Raw genomic sequence first — 21,916 nt, 5'->3', positions numbered from 1 at the left:
AATGGAAAGACCCTGTCAATGCTTCAGAGTGCACGGAGCTTTAAGAACATTTGCTCCTATTTGAGAGAATATATTTTTCAATAAGAAAATGCTAAATCAAATGCATCTCATCTCTTTGCTCAGTGGTTACAGTCCCAGTGAAAAGAGAGGAGGAGACTGCAGCTCACCCTCTGGTTTGCTCCTCCTTTGTGTTTCTCGTGGATCCAATAATGAAGTTTTTGTCACTTTGTTTCGATTTGACTTGGTTCATGTTAGAGTAGAGGGGAGAAGGTTGTTCTCCAGGAGGGCTGGACAGTGGCGTCTCCTTTTATTTTGTTCTTTTTGGCCCACCAGTTAAGGAGGGAGTTTCATTGTGCTCGTTCTTTGGTTTTTGAGTTAATGACGCTGAGTGTTTACCTTTCTCAATAAAAAAGCAAATATTATTTTTGCAACTCTTGGCTTGTCTAATTGTGATCAATATAACTGGTACAAGCTGTGATTTGTGGGAATCACCATGGATAGGTTATTTTTTTATGGACTTTGTTTAAAATAGGAATTAGAGCAATTATATACTATGTCTGAACTTTTTGAAGCGTGAACCATTCTCAGTGTGAACACCCCCACTTCAATACATCTGTCCCTACTCTTTATTTGTCCTGCTCTTGCAGTAAAACATGTTTATGCAACACTTCAAATTGTATTTCCATGTCGTATTATTTACCAAATGTACATTTTATTTTCCTCTTGACCTTTTGGTTGCTGCCTCCGGGTGTCACGGATAATCTGCCTCCAGTTCGGACATTTTCTGTGAATCCTCTCAAGCTTTGTGTCTCTTTGTGAAACGCTCGGCTTATTTGTTTTTGCCCATATTTGTCTCTGTGAGGTGTGCGGCGCTCCATCCTCTCCTCCCTCTCGTGCTGCATGGCGCTGATGAGGATGATGAGGATGATGAGGGTGATGATGCTGATGCTGAGGTCATCTCCGCCTCCCAGCATCCCTGGCTCAACGGCGCCGCCATTTTCCTCCGCGTTCAGACCGACTGAGAGACGGACCCAAACGGCGGGGCCCGCTGGAGCATCCCGCACCCATCCTCTTGTTTATCCGCTCGAGCCTCGCTCCTCCTCCTCCCCCCCTCTTCCTCCTCCTCCCTCACGTCTCTCTGACGCACCGCTGTGTTTCAGGCTCTCAGCCCACCCAGCGCCGCTCCTGCTGCTGAAGCTGAGGCACACACTCACACACACACGCGCGCGCGCGCTCCCTTCCTTTTTCTCCATGTATGGGTGCGCGCGGGGAAATGATGCTGTAGGTTAACCAGAAGCGGAGGAAAATACGCGCAGCTTTTGAGGAGACTCGACGAGGACGCGCCGGAGGATCGCGGTGCTGCTGTGAATGGGCAGAGGGGAGCCACGCTCTGCGGAGGTCCAGTCCGAGTCCCCGAGGTGAGAATCGGGCTCCGATGCGTGTTTCTTTCGTGTCACACCTTTGGCGAGAGCTGCGTGTGCGTGCGTAATGGTGATCCGGAGGCCTTTGTGGATGCGAGAGACGCTGCGTCAGGATGTCTGTTGTCTGATTCCGCCGCTGGCCACCGCTCCTCTTTAATTCTCAACATAAGGCTAATTCAGACGCACTCTTGAAATACTGCATGTGAATGTGAGGTTTGAGGTGCGCTGCTCTCCTTTCTGACGCAGTGTGGGATGGATTCGGTGTCTGAGCTGGCTGTGTTTACGCGGCCTGGTTTTGAGGTGCGGCAGGCAGATCAAGATGGAGGAGGCAATATTTACACGGTTTATTCTCAGCCTCGGTCGCAGATATCGTCTTATGAATTCGACCTTTTCATAGAAGTGCAGCCGGGGAGAGACATCGTGTTTGTAGATTGTTGTTTTTCTTCCTCTATGAACTGATGATAGTGAGGGGATGTAAATGCGCGTCGTTGTTTTGAAGCCTAAAAAAAAGAATAGATTCAAAATGATGTGTTGAATAGCATAAATGGAATAATATTAAAGACTTTTTTCATTTTCCTTCCAAATTTGATTTTTTGTGTGTGTGTGTGTGAGGATATTGTAAAAAAATGTAATAAAAGCACCTTAATTTTCCTAAATTGTGTTGTATCATCTCTAGAAGCAGTGAGGAGATCCTGTTTCACCACAGGCCCCTGTGCCGTGGAGGGGATGCTGGCCAGAGAATAAGCAGCCATTTTACTGGAGAATAACAGGGACGCTGATGATTTTCCTGCCAAATGATGCCATAGCTATTTAGTTAGGCTGTCTCAGCAGTGTGTGTGTGTGTGTGTTTGTGTGTGTGTGCCTCAGAATAGTCCCACTGATTCAGGATTTGAAAATGAAGGACGTGTCACATCAGTCTTCGGTGTTTTTAGCCGAGCAGGCTGATTTCTCACTACTAAATGAACAATATTTGAAATGTATTTCATACCTGTGGGTATTATGCATGGTTAGACCTCGAGGTGTGGTGATGTGTTGTCTCTCAGGGTGGTGTAACCTAACCGATACCTTCCCCGTTGCATAACCACCTGTGCAGGTGAGCATCAGCATCCGGATCTAAAGCTCTCCCGTTCGCTCGCTCACCCACCTGCATGATGGCGGGGGCTTCGGTGAAGGTGGCCGTCAGGGTGAGACCCTTCAACTCCAGGGAGATCGGGAAAGAGAGCAAGTGCATCATTCAGATGTCAGGAAACACCACGAGTGAGTATGAGTTCCGCTGGACGTGAAATCAGGTCGATGTTGATATAATGCTTGAAATCTAAAGGTGAGACGAGTGACTGCACCTTCATGCAGGTTTACATCTTATGTAACTCAGTTAAAGCTGTGACGTTATAATAATGGTTCAATCCATATTTTGTCCTTCTTACCTAATAGGCTTTTCAGATTTAATTTTTTTTCTCAGATGTTTGATGGTCTCAGTGCAAAATGATGATTAATGCTCAGAGGTGTTCTGCTGTGAGGATGTTTTTATTCCCATATGCTGCAGTCAGGCAGCTTCTTTGATCTCACTCAGGTGAGAACAATGAACTCTTAAGATACACAATCAGACATTCTGAAAGTTAACACTTTCCTGTCGCTTGAACCTGAAGTGCACACGCTTCACTTTGAAAATTCCTTTAGTGGCAAATTAGACGTTATCTTGTTATATACTTAAATGATTTATGCATTTATTTCGGTCATTGAATTTAGAGCAATGTATTACCAGATTGCATTCAATTGTTTAACTTTATTAATTGAATGAAGGTCCTAAGGGAGTAAAAACTAAATGTATGTTTGTATGAACAAAGCAGGACATACAATTATGAAACTGTTGCTTTATTATAAGAAAAATTACAATGTATGATCCTCCCTTAATGGCGTTGTACCAAGTAAACTGTAGAACCAGTATACTGGAAGACAGTTGCATCACGGCACTGACTGCCACATACAGACTGATTGAGGTCGTATCAACTATTAAATGTGAATTTTGGATAATGTTGCATCTATTTAGTGAAAACATAACTGATTACTTTGACTTCAGTCGCCCCTATATTTATTGAGTAATTGATAAACGGGAGCTTTACAGTGTCCACATTAGTAAGCATTAGTGTCACATTAGATCCAGATCGATGTTTAATGGTTTTAAAATCTTATTTGTGATCCCCGTTGATATTGCTCTCTAGCTGTTTCGACCGTCTTTCTGTGACCTACATCGAGCCAAGTTTAGCATTTCACCTCACCCATTTGTCTTGTGGGCAGCTTTTGCCCTGCAGCAGCACGACGGGGAGCGGGGAGGCATGCAGCATCTTGGCAGCTCCAGAACCAAACAAAAGTTTCAGTCAGGCCTGCGTAGGATGTAGCCATCACGGCAGCTCTCCCCTCTCATCATACGAGCTGCTCGGCCCATAAAGGCCTCGTTGTTCTGGTCGGGCCCAGACTGGAGGTCAGCTGATTGGGAGTGAAGGAGGGAGCGGGCCTGTGTCAGCCTGTTGCGCCTCTCGGTGTTTTTAAATGACCTCATTAGAGACAAAACGTGGATCTCTCGCTGCTTAAGCTGGTCAACTTCACTGGCGTGTGGATGAATGTGAGCGATAATGTGGAGTGTGTCTATAACACAATAAAATACGCCCTGTGAGAAAAGTCCATTCACCATTTTCCATATTATCTGAAAGGCACTGAGAGGTCCAGAGGGATGCATCACTCCAGTAGCCTTAAAAACCCAGCATTGTTCTACAAAACTGCTCTTGACTCTTTAGCCTGCGTCACTTTGGTTGCTTTTTCTTCTCTGCTGCACAGTTTACGTGCTCATTCAACTACGATCAAACATGCAGGCGTGGACTCGCTCTGGATGTGCTTCATTGGTTAGTCAGAGACAGAAGTGGGTATTTTGAGGAAATGGAGCCGGAGGTGTCACCCATGTACGCTGGGAGGTGACTGGTGGTGGGCGTGTCTCTGGCAGAGGAGTTGGGAGCTGTTTAAATGCTCTTAACTGTTCACTATAATTTATTTGGAGTTGGATGTGGGTGAATTGGGCAGGGCTGCTTTCTGGTCACTGGGTATTGAAGAACAAAACTGCATCAATTTAAAAAACGCTTAAAAATCTGCCTCCTCGGCTTAGATTTTATTTCTAAACTGAGATTTTTTTTAAAAAAGTGAAGTGTTCACTTCTGTTATTTTATTGTTTCGTTTATTGTGCCCACTTGTTTTGGCTTGTTATTATTATTTTTAATTGTGCTAACTTGTGTAAAAAGTGGTTTCTGATTAACATTTGATTAATTTTCAATATACTGACAGTTTAGGGTGCATTAATCTGAGTGAGCTTTTTTCAAAAAGGCTGATATAAAACTCATGAAGGTTTTAGAGGCTGTGACTGAGGAATGTGTTTTATTATTGAAAAATGTCCAATAAATACCAGTATTATAGGAAAAAAATAGAATCAAAACACTTCATCTATCCTGCTGTCGTATTATGCAGCTTTTGGAAAACTGATGACTAAAATAAAAAAGAGGCAGAGAGTAACAGAGTGATGCAGCTTCTGATGCAGCTCCACTGATCCATTTCTGTCTTTTCAGCAATCCTGAATCCCAAACAGCCGAAAGAAAACAAGAGCTTCAACTTTGACTTTTCGTACTGGTCACACACCACGGTGAGTTCCAGTTTTAGAGCGATTAAGTAAATGCACTATCCATAGGGTTGTAACTGTTTGATCACTTTTTATTTTTGCCTCTAGCACCCTGGTCTCCATGCTTTCGTGCTGTACACCGATGCTAATCCTCTCTTTGTTTGTATTTTGACTGTGCGCAGCCTGAGGACATCAACTATGCGTCCCAGATGCAGGTCTACAGGGACATCGGCGAGGAGATGCTGCTTCACGCCTTTGAAGGCTACAACGTTTGTATATTCGCTTACGGCCAGACGGGAGCCGGCAAAAGCTACACAATGATGGGGAGGCAGGAGAAAGACCAGCAGGGAATCATACCTCTGGTAAAACAAAGCGTAGTTTTTTCCAAAATAACCCCACTAACAAACTAAATAGTTCTGTTTATTGAACTCTTCCTCAGCTGATTGACTGATGTACGGTTTTTGTTTTGCAGCTGTGCGAAGACCTTTTCACCAAAATCAACGACAGCAATAATGACAACAGCATGTCTTACTCAGTGGAGGTGAGCGACATGTATTTCTTTGTAACTTTCCGTGTCCAGATTGACCATTTAATGCTCAGTCTGGGGAGCATACAGTGGAATAATTACTATAGTTTAATTTGTATGTATTAAGTAAATGGTATGAATATTTTCTCTGTATTATGATGATGATGAACATAATTTGAATATAAGCTAATTAGGATGTATACGAAAACTTTACTCTGCCTGTATTGCCTCAATCTTTTTTCTTTTTTTTTTATCTCTGTTTATTGTGAATATTAATTTGATTTTTGGATTATATGTTAAATTGTACCTTGTATGTTCTGCTCAAAGCTGCACCTGAAATGATACCAATACAGGTGAAAATAATAATAAAAAGAAACAGGAAGTGCATTTAACAGCTTGTTTTAAAGATGAAATAAATATTATCATTGGATATTTGAGCTTTACTTCACCTGCAGCAGTAAAGCACTACCTGAATTTAACCAATGAATGATGAAGATGTTTTTTCGACCTGCCCCCTCTCCACCTTGTAGGTGAGCTACATGGAGATCTACTGCGAACGCGTGCGGGATCTGCTGAACCCGAAAAACAAAGGGAACCTGCGTGTCCGCGAGCACCCTCTGATGGGGCCCTACGTGGAGGATCTGTCCAAACTGGCCGTCACCTCCTACAACGACATCCAGGACCTGATGGACTCTGGAAACAAGGCCAGGTAGCAGCCGGAGCTGCGCAGTCTGATTTACATGGGGTGATGATATTAACAGATGATAACCACGATGATTTGTGTCCTTTCTTCAGGACTGTGGCTGCCACCAACATGAACGAGACCAGCAGCCGCTCGCACGCCGTCTTCAACATCATCTTCACTCAGAAGAAACACGACATGGAGACCGACAACACTTCAGAGAAGGTTCAGACTCCTTATTCAGCTGCACTGATCACCCAGCAGAGCAGGATTCTTCTTTCAGGCGACTCAGGACCACAGCATTTTCCACTAACAGTAAGAAGCTTCTTAACACGCAGCGTTTTGTGTGATCCTCACAGGTCAGTAAGATCAGCCTGGTGGATCTGGCTGGAAGCGAGAGAGCCGACTCAACCGGAGCTAAAGGAACCAGACTGAAGGTGAGACGACTGAAGCAAACCCAGCCACACTATTTTTGCCATCCTGGAATAGACTAAGTGTGATTTTTGTTGTTGTTCTTGTTGCATACGCTACTCGTATGTACTGATGGATAAGTACATGAAACGGTCTTCTTGTGTTTGCAGGAAGGAGCAAACATCAACAAATCTCTGACCACACTGGGAAAAGTCATTTCTGCTCTTGCAGAACTGGTAGGAACTTTATATTCACTGAAAATGCTGAGCAGTATTTCCTTATTTATGTTTTGCAAATAATAAATCTCCACATTTTTTTTTTCTTTTTTGTTCCCTTTAGGACTCAGCACCGAACAAGGTTAGTTTACATTTAAACAATAATCAGGAAATTCAAATCTTTCAGGGTTAAAAAAAAGACTGGTATAATAAACTAGTATAATTTTGTGTGCAGAACAAGAAGAAGAAGAAGGTGGAGAGTTTCATTCCCTACAGAGATTCAGTCCTGACATGGCTGCTCAGAGAGAACTTAGGTATGCAAACAAAAGAAAACAAAATAGCTTGTCAAATATTAGGATTAATTATTGTTAATCATTACTCTGTATCTCCAGGAGGAAACTCTCGCACAGCCATGGTGGCTGCGCTCAGCCCTGCAGACATCAACTACGACGAGACTCTCAGTACTCTCCGGTGAGGAAAATATGATATTTTAACCCTAAAATGATGAAGCACTTGAATGAAAGGCAGCAAAAGACACACATGCTGGGAAATCACATTTTATCGTTGGATGGCTTCTCGACTTCGTTTCCGTCCCTCTTTCCAGATATGCTGATCGCGCCAAACAGATCCGCTGCAACGCCGTGATCAACGAGGATCCCAACAACCGGCTGGTCCGAGAGCTGAAGGAGGAGGTGGCTCGCCTCAAAGACCTGCTGTATGCACAGGGCCTGGGAGACATCATCGAGAGTGAGCTTCACCACACACTCACACACGCACACACACGTACAGGGTCACACAAAACAGTCATTTTCAGTTAATAAATCTGAGACATTATGGCTGCTGTTAAATTGTGCGCCAACATAAAATGCATGGTTTAGTCCTAAACATGAGGAGTTTAATGTTGTTATGATGCCACAGTTTGAGTCAGCTGTAAGCAATCGTCGTTAAAATGTAAGAATTTTGAATGAGGCTTTTGAAAAAATGTGCAAATTTTTCTTGAATTTTTTTAGTTGACTCATGTGATTTATCCGTCAGTCATAGCAGGCATTTCACAGAAGAACACTGAACAAGATATGCAAATGTGCTCAAGCTTCAGTAACGGAATGAATGAGAGGATCTGAGTTTATGTTTGTTTGTCTCATAGTTAACAGAAAAAAAAACACACACGGCTTTGTTCAAAATGAGGCTGAAAGCTACGCTAACTAAAGCTAAGCCAGAGAGTTGTTATAACTAACCCGAACATGTGTTTCCATTTTTTTTTTTGTACTTATTTAATCTAAAACGTGCAACTTTAGCACCTCCAACTTCCTCGCAAATATTCATGGAAAGACTTAAGAGACAATTTGCATTAAATTTTATCAAAAAAAAAAACACCAAAAAAAAAAGTCAACCACTGGAAATCAGCTCAGAATTGGTGAGATCGCTGGAAGGCTGACGGTGTGTGAGAGCTTTTTGTGCAGATTAGAGGATTCAGCTCTCACACACGTTCTCTTCTCTCCTCTGCCCATCAGCATATCGCTGCACAGGCCCAGTCATCGCTGGTTTGAAATGTGTGTATAACTCTTGCAAGCCTGCGCTTTGCAACTTACAGAAAAGAAAAAAAAAAAAAAAAAAATCATGAGCCGGCTTTCTTTTTCTTCCACCACACCAGAGACCAAACTAATAATCCCACGAGACTCCGTGTGGAGTCAGACGAATTAATCATGCGAGGCCACGATTCATAATCTTTTCCACTTCTAAGATTTAGCAAAATGGCGTCCTTCCCTTTTATTAGTTTGAAATATCCATGGTAACATGAATAATTGACTCTATTATGCTTTTTGGAAAATTCAAACCCTTTCATCCGCCACTTTTCAAAATCCCCAACAGCATAGCTGGATTTGTTTAGCTGCATAATTTGCTCCTAAAATGAGAGAAAAAAAAAAAATTTCTGGTGAGTTATTATTTTTTTTCTCTACAAAGTGACCATGGAAAACGGGAGTTACGTATTTGGAGGACGCCATTTTAGACTGCTTTCTTTGCATCCTGGTTCTCTGTGTGTGGAGCTTGCGGGTGCTTGGAGGCCTGCCTGCGGATGTGCAGCTTCACCGTTTAAACACATTAACACGAGCCTCGCAGGAGGAGAAACGCACTCACGGGCTCTACCCGACTCATGCCCATTCACGTGACATCGCTTTATTTTCCTTCCCTCTCTCTCATCACCGCGCCTTGCCTGTCGGGTGTCTTTGTATGTAGTTAAACACCAGAGTGACGAAAGGCTTTGAAAGTCAGACTGATCTTCATCTTGTAGTCCAGCTGACGTTTTCTGCTCCGTCAGTTTAAGTTGCTCTTTTCTCTTTTTCTGCGATGGCTTTGGTAGCAAACTATCTCTGCTTCTTTGACACGTGGTTTGAGCTTTCTCTTCTTTTGTTTGTACTCCTTCCCCTGTTTCTTTCCCCTTTTTAATCTGTTCCCCCCTGCGTGTTTTTTATTTCCTCAATCCCCGACGTCTCTCCTCAAACGTCCTCGCGTCTGCTCCTACCTTCTGTCCATCCTTCCTTCCTTCCTTCTCTCCATCCTCGCTCTCTTCCACGCGACGCCTCTCTCTCTGGCAGACCTGTGCGATTACAAAAACTTTGTGAATAATCGCCAGGCTGTCAATCAAAGGGGTGATCTCTCCGCAGTGACCAATGCCATGACGGGGATGAGTCCCTCCCCGTCGCTCTCGGCCCTGTCGAGCCGCGCCGGCTCCATCACCAACCTCCACGATCGCATTTTCAGCCCGGCGAGCGAGGAGGCCATCGAGAGGCTCAAGGTGAGAATCGTCCTGCTGAAAAACGTGGACTTTATTTGATGATAGAAACATACAGCGTCAAACATGCGGCCTGTGTGCCAAAAGCTTGCTGCCGTTTGGTCTGAGCCGTTCAAGATCTATTTTTGCTGTATTTGACGTCTGTGAGTGAAAGCGCTTTCAAAATGGCATCAATCACAAAGAAGCTTTGAGAAAACTTCACCGTCAAAAGGCAACCGCACGTCCATACGCTGTCAGGAGGGTGGATGAAGGGCCCAAAGACAGATCAGGTTCAACTCAAAGCTACGTTTGATGAAGATTTTATCAACAAACAAAAAGGCCTTTTACAAAAACCAATCATAAAGTCCAATTTGATCAAACAATTGGACAAAATGAGAAAAGAAGACACAGAACTGAAAATAGGGAGAAAATGTGAAGCAATTCATCTTCGACAAACTCAAAATTAGAACATCGCAGAAAAAAAGGCCATCGAACACATTCCTGATTCAAAGCACTGCGGTCTCTGGTTTTTAGTCTTGTCCTGGGAATCAGAGGTCAGATGCTTCACAGTCGTCTAAATTAACCACCAATAAACAATTCCGTACACAAACAGTTTGGAAGAATGTTACAAAGCAACAATCACTGTAACATTACTCCTTTTGACGGTCACAGGATAGTCACTAAATATAAACTTTGAAATCAGCTCCTAAAATACTGAGGCATTCTTGACCTATTTACTGTTTGGTTAGACATGAAATCTCTCCTTCTCTCTCTCTCTCTCTCCTTCTCTCTCTCTCTCTCTCTCTCTCTCTCTTGTTCTCACAACTTGCAGCTTCAAGATGCCTGCTCAACCTGTGTTTTTATTTTCAGGCCTTGATGAATAAAACAATGTTTTGGATGTTAGTGTTTGGTCCGTTCTGAAATATTGATTCTAACTTCGTAAACAGGAAACAGAGAAAATCATCGCAGAGCTCAACGAGACGTGGGAGGAGAAGCTGCGTCGTACCGAGGCCATCCGCATGGAGAGGTCCGTCCTGCGTGTCCATGAATTTTCTGCCAAACACAATCTTGTGCTTCGAACCGCAGCACAACTTAATGGATCCTCACTTCTTGAAATCAGACCAATGTGATATTTCCAGGGCTTTCAAAACAAACAAAAAAAGACTTCCTGCACTTTCAAAGCCATTAAACAACATCAATTGAAAGTAGAAGCTTATGCAATACCTCTTTTTTTTTTTCCCATGGTTCTTGTGTGGTAATGTCTCATGAATCTCAAAACTCTGTGGCTGTTTTCTGTAGAGAGGCCCTGCTGGCTGAAATGGGCGTGGCCATGAGGGAAGATGGAGGCACCGTCGGCGTCTTCTCCCCCAAAAAGGTAAGATCGTTGTCCGCGTAGCTCTCCGTATTTACAAAAAGCTCTCATGTGAGCTAAAACGTGTATTGTTTCTGTTTCAGACCCCTCATCTGGTGAACCTGAACGAGGACCCGCTGATGTCCGAGTGTCTGCTGTACTACATCAAAGACGGCACCACCAAGTGAGCGTCCGCACGGTCTCGAGCGGATAGTGAGGCTTTCGGGAATTTTCTCAACTCTGGTCCGTCTTTCAGGGTCGGCCGAGAAAATGCCAAGACACGTCAAGACATCGTCCTCAGCGGACATTTCATCAAAGACGAGCACTGCACGTTCAGCAGCACCACCGGCCCTCAAGGAGAAGGTGAAGACTCGCTCTCCTTTCAGTAAACATCACCTCCATTTATCTCAGCTGTGTTGTCGCTTCTTGTCAGCGTCCGTGATTTATCAGTTTGGTTTTAAGTAACACTAGCATAGAGCATCTTCCTCCAAATAGCTTCATCTGACTCTAAAGAGTGAATCAGGGATCATTATTATCAACCATCAGCAACCTTGAAAGTAATGCAAGTTCATTTAAAAAGTGACTTAGTGCCTCTTGTAAGCAGTAACTGATTTCTTCTTCCAGCATCTTTAAAGACTTTGTTAAAATGTCGTTGTGCTTCAACAGGATGCGTTGTCCTTGAACCGTGTGAGGGAGCTGAAACATACGTCAACGGGAAGAGAGTCACCTCTCCCATCATTCTGCGGTCTGGTGAGTCGAGGTCACGTTACTTTGCCTCAAAATATTTTTTTAAAAAAAGCTCCTGTTGCCTGGAAGAATGTATATTGATGTTTAAATAAATAAAGATTGTGGGGTTTTTTTTCTACCTTTTTAAGGTAACCGCATCATAATGGGCAAGAGCCACGTTTTCCGCTTCAACGACCCAGAGCAGGCCCGTCTGGAGCGGGAGCGGACGCCGTGCGCCGAGACGCCGGTGGAGCCCGTGGACTGGGCCTTCGCTCAGAGAGAGCTGCTGGAGAAGCAAGGCATCGATATGAAGCAGGAGATGGAGCAGAGGTGGGCGTAGCGCTGCACCGTTTCATGAATCCATCACTGAAATGACGTCGGAGGATAATTTACTGACCGAAGCGAACTATTTCAGGCTTCAGGAGCTCGAGGATCAATACCGCAAAGAAAGAGAAGAAGCCAGTAACCTCCTGGAGCAGCAGAGGCTGGTGAGCAAACGCTGTTAGGTTTTTATTAAATCCAGATATTGATGAAGTAACTCTCATCCTGTTTATTTGCTCTTTTTTTTTCAGGACTACGAGAGCAAACTGGAGGCTCTTCAGAAACAAGTCGACTCTCGGTATCTGGAGTCACCCGAGGAGGAGGAGGAGCCTGAAGAAGAAGGTGAGACCGCTGCTTTTACTTCACCTGCTGCTGCTTCGCACACAGCCGCCATCGCTCTGCCGGGCGTTCATTTGCTGAAGAAATTCCCTCACGTCTGAGCTCTTTTGGCCTCCAGTGCCGTGGACGAAGCGCGAGACGGAGCTGGCGCTGTGGGCGTTCAGGAAGTGGCGTTTCTACCAGTTCACGTCCCTCAGAGATCTGCTGTGGGGCAACGCCATCTTCCTCAAAGAGGCCAACGCCATCAGTGTGGAGCTGAAGAAGAAGGTTAGATATTAACATGAGAAACAGAGGAAGGACATGTGATTTCTTTTTAGCATGCTAATGAGCATTAAAGAGCATCTAAAACACGCTGCCGTTCCTCCAGGTGCAGTTTCAGTTCGTCCTGCTGACAGACACGCTCTACTCGCCGCTGCCTCCGGACCTGCTGCCTCCCAGCGTGGCCAAAGAGCGAGAGAGGCGACCTTTCCCTCGAACCATAGTCGCCGTTGAGGTTCAGGATCAAAAGAATGGAGCCACACATTACTGGACTCTGGAAAAGCTCAGGTACAAAGACTGGATATTAAGGTTTGAGGCTCATTTCATAGCCGAGGTTTCTTGCGGAATCGGATCTGAGGCTGATTTTTTATCTCAGTTTCTTTTAATCAACTCATCAAAGTTGATTAAAATATCTTCAAAACGAGAGTTCCTGTTAAAAGAGTCTCTTGTGCTTGTTGCAGACAGAGGCTTGACTTGATGAGAGAGATGTACGACCGAGCCGCGGAGCTGCCCAGCAGCGCTGTGGAGGACTGTGACCACGCCCTGACCGGAGGCGACCCCTTCTACGACCGCTTCCCCTGGTTCCGCCTGGTCGGCAGGTGAGCCGATGCCGTCGATGAAATGATTCAAATCTCTTCTTATTGTTGCATAAATAAGCACCAACACCTCGCCTGTGTCTTCTGTCTCTGCAGGGCTTTTGTGTACCTCAGTAACCTGCTGTACCCGGTGCCCCTGGTGCACCGCGTGGCCATCGTCAGCGAGAAAGGAGAAGTGAAAGGTTTCCTCCGAGTGGCTGTGCAGGCCATCTCAGGTATGAAAATGCATTTTAAACTCATTGTTGAGTTTTTTCTGCCTGTGAATCTTTCAGCTCATTTTATTGCTTTCCTCTGTTCAGCTGACGAAGAGGCTCCGGATTACGGCTCTGGTGTGAGACAGTCCGGCACAGCCAAGATCTCCTTTGAGGACAAACAGTTTGAAAAGGTTCTATTCTTCGTATTTTCATGTAATTGATATATTAAACTCATTTTTCTGTTAAGATCTGCTCAAGCCAACCTCATCTCCTAGACCATCGCTGCCAGTTAATATTCTTTCTCACTCTGTATTTAATGCACCCGAAGCTGATTCTGTGCCTCGTTTCAGTTTCAGACCGAGTCGTGTCCCGGTGGTTTGTCGCACTCCAACACCTCCCAGGAGGAGCTGCGGATCGTGGAGGGAGAAGGACAAAACGCCGAGATGGGAATTTCTGCCGACGAAGTCAACAACAACACCTGTGCAGGTGAATATACGGGTACGCAGAGACTGAACGCTGCAAAAACTTCACTGTTTTTGCCTCTTTTTTTATTCACAATATCCTCTTATACCGACTTGTATTTTCTGAAAATGTGAGAAATGTTTTTTTTTTTTTTTGTCCCGTGCAGCCACGCAGGAGGCTCCTCGCAGCCCAGTGAAGAGCTTAGGTCTGGGTTTGGATCTCCCTCTGGACCTGTCCCCAGAGAAAGCTCTGTCCCACCTGAAGATCGGCAGCACGTTCACCTTCAGGGTCACCGTCCTGCAGGCCTCCAGCATCTCGGCAGAGTACGCCGACATCTTCTGCCAGTTCAAGTGAGTCCGAGCATCAGCATCCTGAACAGGAGGAAGCGGACAGGATGTGAATGTTTTCAGATCTACCCCGTTTGTCTCTGTTAGTTTTTGTGTCTTTGTCACTATTGATACATATTATGACAATCCATAAGACTTGTTGGAAGTGAAATGTAAAGGATTTTATAGTATTATTTTTTTAAAATAGCTAAAATTTGAATGCCATGAATATCACTAGATGTGTCTCACAATTCTTTTTTTTAACGTTCTGGTTTGATCTACTCTCAGTTGATAATTTCCAGTGTATGGAAAAATAATGACAGATGCCTCAAATGTACTTTATAGCCTATAAATATGAAGTACAATAATAGCGCTTGTCTTTTTTCAGCTTCATCCACCGTCACGACGAAGCTTTCTCCACCGAGCCGCTGAAGAACACCGGCAGAGGGCCTCCGCTGGGCTTCTATCACGTGCAAAATGTAGGCAAAACAGAGCAAATTCTCCCGTTCCCACTGCTCCACTGTCTGTGCTGCTTCTTGCTCTTGACTCTGTCTTTTGTGAAACAGATCACAGTGGAAGTGACCAAATCCTTCATGGAGTACATCAAGACTCAGCCCATCGTCTTCGAGGTGTTCGGACACTATCAGAAACAGCCTTTCCCTCCGCTCTGCAAAGATTTGATCAGGTCGGGATGGGCAGATTTCAGTTACTGGTTAATAATTTCCACTTATTATTGGAGGTACAGTTTTCCTCTTGTTGACAGGTTAATGTTTGGTTTCTTTCAGCCCTCTGAGACCCTCCAGGAGGCAATTCCCTCGAGTAATGCCCTTATCCAAACCAGGTAAGATTTACTGACTTTCATTTATTTGAGATATTGTTAAGCTTTGTGGGATAAAATGTGCTCCTTCTTCGTCCTCAGTGCCGGCCACAAAGCTCAGCACGCTGACTCGGACCACCGCCGGGCCGTGCCACGCCAAGTACGACCTCATGGTCTTCTTTGAGATCTGCGAGCTGGAGGCCAACGGAGAGTGAGTCCTGCCTGCTTGTCTGTCCACTTAAAAAAAGAACAAAAGCACACCTGAGTGCCGAGATGTAATCCGTCGCCTGTGTCTCTTGTCTCCAGTTACATCCCAGCTGTTGTGGACCACAGAGGTGGGATGCCGTGTCATGGGACATTCCTCTTACATCAGGTCTGACTTGCATCTCCTGCATAGATGCAGTTATAATCAACACAAACATTTTTATCCACTGTAAACTTCTTTGCACATTGTTCCACGTCTGTATTCGCCTGTGAATGAACTTCAGAGCGAAAGTCGTCTTTATAAATGCACTAAAATCTGCTGTTTGACCCTGCAGGGCATTCAGAGGAGGATCACAGTCACCATCGCTCACGAAACAGGAAGTGACATTGAGTGGAAGGAGGTGAAGGAGTTGGTGATTGGTGAGTAACTTCGGTGGAACAAACTACTTATTATAGTAAAACTGAAAGAGGAATTAAAAAAAAAATACTTGTTGAAAATCTTGACTCGTTATGATTTTTTTGACCTCAGGTCGCATTCGAAACACTCCGGAGGCGGACGAGACCATCATCGATCCCAACATCCTTTCCCTCAACATCCTGTCTTCTGGATACTTCTGGCCCAAACATGACGACAAGTAGGAATTTCACAAAGATTTTTTTATTTTCCTACATGTTTTTTTGTCACTGTCTTTATATACTAATTTTATACACATCCTTATTGTTTATACACTACATTGCCAAAAGTATTTGCTCAGCGATCCAAGTGGTTGTAAATCCCTTCAAGTCCTCTGAGAAATGATGTTTTTCAAATACCAGGAATTTGGAAATGTTCATGAGTTGTAAAGAAGTCTTGACATTTGTAGTCCTGAATCCAAACACCCTTCAGTGTCGCAAGTGTGTGAGCTGCAAAGTGTGGACAGGCACCATGTTAAATCCTATGCATGTGAAAGCGGGTGAGCGAATACTTTTGGCAATACGGTGTGTACGTAATACATGTAGCTCACAGGTTAATTCGATGCTTTTCAGTGTTTTCTAACATCGCTTCATCACTTTTGTTGGCTGAGTTAAAACTTTTAACGGCTGCAGTTAAAAGTTTCTAATTCGTGTCCGTTTCTCTTTATCCTTTTTTTGATGGCAGCGTCTCCTTGGGAGTTGATCATAGGTATAACAAAATCATTTTCATTTTAATCTCTTTTGAATTATTGTTTGATAACAAAGTTTTTATTTGTTTTACTTTTGATAAGATCAGTGGATTTCAGCTCCAAGCTGTGCAAACCAGTGAAGCGTTTTCTTCTTCTTTTCTTTTTTTTTTCCCCACTGTAGGACCTTCTACCGGTTCGAGGCGGCGTGGGACAGCTCCATGCACAACTCTCTGCTCCTCAACAGAGTCACTCCCTATGGGGAGAAGATTTACATCACCCTCTCTGCTTATCTGGAGGTAACGGAAAACACCCGCAACCAACACAGCTATATCAACATGTGGTTAAATTAAAAAGAGCAAAACCTGAACATAATAGTGAAGAAACATTCATGTATCACAGCTAATCTTATGTGAAAACCATGTTTTTTAGACATTGTTTAAGCTTTAGATGGGAATTTATATAAATACCTTGAAATTAAAAATTTTTAATTTGTGATTTTTTTTCTATCATCAAGAAATTTTTAAGAAGCAACATTATTTCTTTAAAATGTTCAAACTGTTTGTCAGATCCTGAAAACTGCTGAGTTGTACTGTATTACAATGCAGTGGGGTTTTCACAGAAAGACCATTAATTTCACCAACTTCACACAGAGCATAAAATGTAAAATAGACATGCTGTCAATAAATATCTACATTGTATCGCAACAAATACGCTGATGATACTCACATTTATTTTTTTAATGTTGCACTGACTGGGAGCTGCGAGAGCAAAACAATCAGACATGTTCGTCACTTTTGCTAATTTTAGAAATCTTACCAAACAAACGGTTACAAAACGAAGTGATTTGACTCAGAAAATGTCGATGCCCCTCGTTGTAATGCTGTGGAGTCAGGGTATTTTGGAGAAATAGAGACTTTTTATTTACTTACCAGTTTTTGAAGTGCAGTACTGGGCTGCACCCATAGAGTCTGTTGCAATGACAATGATGCAAAACTTCCTCCATTTTTTTTTTTTTTTGAACTCAGAAGTATTTCAATGTTGCAACTTGTATAGAAACAGAGTGCTTACTGTTTGTTCTGTGTATTTTGACTAGATGGAGAACTGTACTCAGCCAACAGTCATTACCAAAGACTTCTGCATGGTGTTTTACTCCCGTGACGCCAAGCTGCCGGCGTCGCGCTCCATCAGGAACCTCTTCAGCACCGGCTGCCTCCGGCCCTCCGAGAGGTGCGTCCACTCAACCTCAACTTTTAAGTTGCGTCTTTCAGGTAGTATGTCAGAATCATACTTTTATTAAACGCCCGAATGTTGTTTTTCCACAGCAACCGCGTCACGGGGGTGTATGAAATCACCCTCTGCCACGTGGCCGACAACGGAAGTCCAGGTGACTCAGCAGCAAAACATCAAAACAACAAAAAAAATAAATAAAATCATTAAAACAACTAGAATGTGTGTCCTGACTTACTGAAAGCTGGATGCTTTGTTTCCTCGTCCTCAGGCATGCAGCGCCGTCGCAGGCGTGTGCTGGACACCTCGGTGGCGTACGTCAGAGGAGAGGAGAACCTGGCCGGGTGGAGGCCTCGCAGCGACAGCCTCATCCTGGACCACCAGTGGGAACTGGAGAAACTCAGCTTACTGCAGGAGGTGAGTGGACCCGCCCGTCCACCAATCAGGTTGGATGTTCTTTTCCTTCTTTGCGGTCCCTGATATGAACTGTTTTTTTTTTTTTTTTGAAAAGGTGGAGAAGACTCGGCACTACCTGCTGCTCAGGGAGAAGCTGGAGGCGACTCTGCAGGCGGGACAGGACGCGCTCTACAAGAGCAGCGACATCAGCGACTTTGCAAAGAGTCCCGTCCTCAGCCACAGCCCCAGCCTCAGCAGCAGCCCGGCCCCCGACAGCCCCAGCAGCCCCAACAGCCCCAACCAGAGGCAACGGGAGCTGGCTGCCAAGGTGAGCGCTCCGCCGCCGCCGCCGCCTCAGTTCTGCTCTGCGTTGGAAAAAAAAAATAAATCGCCATCAGACCAATAAAGCCTTTCTGTTTTTCACTTTGCTCTTCTCAGTGTCTGCGTCTGCTGATGCACACCTTCAACAGGGAGTACAGCCAGGTGAGCAGCAGTGCCAGTGAGAGCAAGGTGAGCCCCTGCCTAGGCCCTGTAACCCGGCCCGTTACTCCTTCTGAACCTAATGTTTACAGTCTTAAAGCCCTGATCCCCCGATCTTTAATCTGCTCATCATTGTTCTCATTTGATCAGTTCCTTTGTTTTTATTCTTTTTTTTTCATCAAAACTAATTCTTATAAATCACTTTCCTTAACCGTTTATACATTCTGTCTTAACACCCTCCCAAGTAGACCTGGGTCGAATGTTATTAGTATTGTTGTATTATTAACTACTTTACCAGCATATCAGGAAAAAACATGTCGGCTAATAAGGTCAATCAGCTCTGCCAACTGCAGCGAAAGTCTCCAAGTGCTATTTTTTTTTTTTTTTTTTTTTTGAATGATGGCTTTTTCTGATGTTTTTCACATGAAAATATGATATCGATAATTACTGGATCCATAAACTTGAAGGCTTGTTCTGACATGTAAGACTCAGCGGTTTATACAGTGAAAAGCATCCTGAGTCTTTATATGCAGCCTGCAACTCTCACATCTTTTATATTTCTAGTTGTGCTTATTTTATCATTTTAATTTGTCGTCATTTGACTTCCAGCTCCAAAACAGTAGATTTCTTTTGCAAGTTGCTCCTGGCACTCGAATATTTCGACCCAGGCCTCCTGATTAAATCTGTTTTCCTAAATCCATGAAAAACCCCACAAGCAAAAAACCTTAGAATGGGTTTGTCATGATACCATTTAAGCAAATGAATGATATTTCCAATAGAATACCAAGTTTGAAGGAAAAAAATGCTGGTTTGCATATTAATAAACATCCTATATCTAATGATGTTAGAGAGAACAGCCACAGTCCTTCCATAAATTATATTTGGCCAATTCCAACTCCGCCTGAAATACACTGCAGAAATATGGCTGCAGAACGACTTTACCACCTCAGTGAGAAACGTCAGTATGACTGGAGTGATTTTTAGCCCACTCTGCTGGGACATTTATGCGTAGCTGTAAGTCATCCTTGACTGCAGTGTTGGCGGCAGGCTGATATCGACCCCCCCCCCCCACACACACACACACCGTGTCATCTTTGCATCTTCTAGTAACAAATCAGACTGTTTAAAAAGAAAAAAAAAAGAAAGACAGTTATAATGCAGCTAATATTTTCATTGTTTTTCAGTGTTTTAAATAGCATCAACGTTAATGCTTGTTTTTCCAGCCCTACTTCATGAGTTTCCCTCCACCTTTCCTCGACCTCGTCCCTCACTCCCCCTCGTCTCCAGAGACTGCAAAGCACTGCAAAGCACCCCCCCCACCCTTACATCCTAACCCTCCTGCATGTCCTCCTTATCGTACTAACCAGCGAGGGGCTCTTAGACATGTTGAGGATTTACGTTACAGTGGTGGTTCTGCGATACGCTGACGGAGAAGAAGCCCAAGTTTCTGACGGAGCTGTTTTCTGAATGCATGTCTGTGTCGTCCCTGCTTAATTGTTCGCTGGTTGTTTTGTCTCTACATGTACTTGTCCTGTTTTTGTCCCGTGTGTCTTTGTTATTCCCGTTTCTGCGTGCGTGTGCCCATGTGTGCGTGCGTGCGTGCGTGTGTTTTTTTTAGCTTTCGGAGATGTCTGCATCGCTAATGAGAGACACGTCCTCCTCTGGACTGAGCACGCTCACTCCGTCCTCGACCTGCCCCTCGCTGGTGGAGGGACACTTTGACATGAGGTGACTGAACCCTTTCCTTTACTCGTCAGTTTGCAGTGAAGCTGTTTGTTTTTTGACATATTGTTTCTGAGGTTTTCACCTCTGTGGTTTCGTGCAGCAGCCTCATCATTTCTCGTGTGGTTATATGTTGTTCAGACACACTGATCCCAGTTCTGGAGCCTCCACACCAGACCTGGACCCGTACAGCCCCGTGGACAGAAAGAAGGCTCTCAGAGGATGCACCTTTGTTCCAGACATACAGGAAATCCGTGTCAGGTCAGCTCATACACATCAGAGCAGTAGCATAATGTCACAGATGTTACGTATTATAGATTCCATGTTATAATCTCTATTTAGTCAGTTGTTGCGATCATTTTTTTTTTTTTTTTTTTTTAACTACGATCTGCTGCAGGATATATAATAACATGAGTGTTTATTTTTTTGTCATTTGCAGTCCCATTGTGTCAAAGAAAGGCTACCTGCACTTCCTGGAGCCCCACACCAGCGGCTGGGTGAAGCGTTACGTGGTGGTGCGCCGGCCCTACGTCTACCTGTACCGCAGCGAGAGGGACAGCGTGGAGAGGGCCGTCATCAACCTGTCATCCGCCAAGGTGGAATACAGCGAAGACAAGCAGACATTACTGCGGGTACGTCCTCACTGAGAACATACTCCAGCGTAACACGGCTGATTGCGATTCTGAACATTAACCCGCCGCCGCCCCGCGTCCTCAGACTCCCAACACGTTTGCCGTGTGCACCGAGCATCGTGGGATCCTGCTGCAGGCCACCAACGACAAAGAGATGCACGACTGGCTGTACGCCTTCAACCCGCTGTTAGCCGGCACCATCAGGTGAGGGGAGGACTTACCAGAAATCGAGATATATCGCACCACATCTTTTTCTGAACCTGCTTGAAATGCAAATGCCAATGAAAGCTTCCTATTTGAGAGAATAATCATAAATATCAGTTTACTTGCATCTTGATATTTATTCCAGATAAAGGTTAAAATACATCATTTCAATGGACTTAGCAGTTCTACGTGTGCTTCTTTCCTTCACAAATATTAGTTTTTCTGCAATCAGTATAACATCGCATTTTTTAGAAAAAGTCTTTTGAAAACTTATTAGCATTGAAGTTTCACATGAAGCTTTGTTCTCAGGTTCACCAAATGTGCTTTTTAAAATGCGATTTCCTCCCGTCAGGTCGAAGCTCTCCAGGAGAAAGTCGATCCAGTCGGTGCCATCTGCTCCGAGGATGTGAGAGAAACGACAGCAGTACAATCTAAAAAGCTCGGCTCAGCATCCAGTCCTGACGAACCAACGCCGTATAAGAAACTTATACGTAGAACCATTTAAGAACCCCTCTCCGTGACGACCAACCCAGTCCCCCCAATAAAAACCTGCTCCATCACTCTTCTAAACAGCCGTCCTCCCTGCTGGTTTTTGCAGTGACCAACCTCAGACCCTGCATGGTGTGCTCCCCCCTGACATACAGTACTAACCATCCCAAACCTGTCAGTTAACTTACCTCTGCTGGGCGCTGGGACTCGCTGCCGTTAGTTTTCATGTACATGTAGAAAACTTGTCACCCGTAAGGTTACCAAGTATCCTGTAAAAAGACCGTTAAGTGGCCAGTCCCTTCATTTATTATTACCGGAAAAAAAAAGAAAAAAAGAAGAAGAAGAAG

General features: G+C 44.3%; 1 protein-coding gene across 12 annotated transcripts; it reads left to right on the top strand.

Annotated features, from left to right (window-relative positions):
- Positions 1 to 1,301: 1,301 nt before the first annotated feature.
- On the top strand, positions 1,302 to 21,847 carry kif1ab (kinesin family member 1Ab). Of its 12 annotated transcripts, none has more exons than XM_030115996.1 (49): positions 1,302 to 1,396; positions 2,507 to 2,678; positions 5,030 to 5,103; positions 5,262 to 5,441; positions 5,552 to 5,620; positions 6,136 to 6,314; positions 6,401 to 6,512; positions 6,647 to 6,724; positions 6,869 to 6,934; positions 7,038 to 7,055; positions 7,149 to 7,227; positions 7,306 to 7,384; positions 7,518 to 7,660; positions 8,425 to 8,463; positions 9,508 to 9,707; positions 10,631 to 10,710; positions 10,983 to 11,058; positions 11,139 to 11,218; positions 11,291 to 11,397; positions 11,701 to 11,784; positions 11,910 to 12,090; positions 12,176 to 12,248; positions 12,333 to 12,423; positions 12,539 to 12,687; positions 12,788 to 12,966; positions 13,140 to 13,277; positions 13,371 to 13,489; positions 13,574 to 13,659; positions 13,819 to 13,954; positions 14,097 to 14,280; positions 14,645 to 14,735; positions 14,823 to 14,941; positions 15,042 to 15,097; positions 15,176 to 15,284; positions 15,380 to 15,446; positions 15,613 to 15,697; positions 15,807 to 15,912; positions 16,416 to 16,439; positions 16,601 to 16,715; positions 17,513 to 17,646; positions 17,742 to 17,803; positions 17,918 to 18,063; positions 18,158 to 18,370; positions 18,481 to 18,552; positions 20,141 to 20,250; positions 20,386 to 20,505; positions 20,684 to 20,863; positions 20,951 to 21,080; positions 21,433 to 21,847. In XM_030115996.1, the coding sequence occupies exons 2-49, from the start codon at positions 2,570 to 2,572 to the stop codon at positions 21,583 to 21,585; spliced, it is 5,280 nt and encodes a 1,759-aa protein (XP_029971856.1). In that variant the 5' UTR covers positions 1,302 to 1,396; positions 2,507 to 2,569; the 3' UTR covers positions 21,586 to 21,847. The 12 variants fall into 12 exon arrangements, with proteins under 12 accessions (XP_029971856.1, XP_029971859.1, XP_029971855.1 ...); XM_030115999.1 differs by having other exon boundaries at positions 20,684 to 20,876; positions 20,962 to 21,080; XM_030115995.1 differs by having other exon boundaries at positions 13,819 to 13,966.
- The last annotated feature ends 69 nt before the right edge of the window (positions 21,848 to 21,916 follow it).

This window comes from Salarias fasciatus, chromosome 18 (genome assembly GCF_902148845.1).
Source record: "Salarias fasciatus chromosome 18, fSalaFa1.1, whole genome shotgun sequence".
Taxonomy (NCBI): Eukaryota; Metazoa; Chordata; class Actinopteri; order Blenniiformes; family Blenniidae; genus Salarias; species Salarias fasciatus.
Note: the sequence above shows the minus strand (reverse complement) of the source record. Positions and strands in the feature narration are given on the sequence as shown.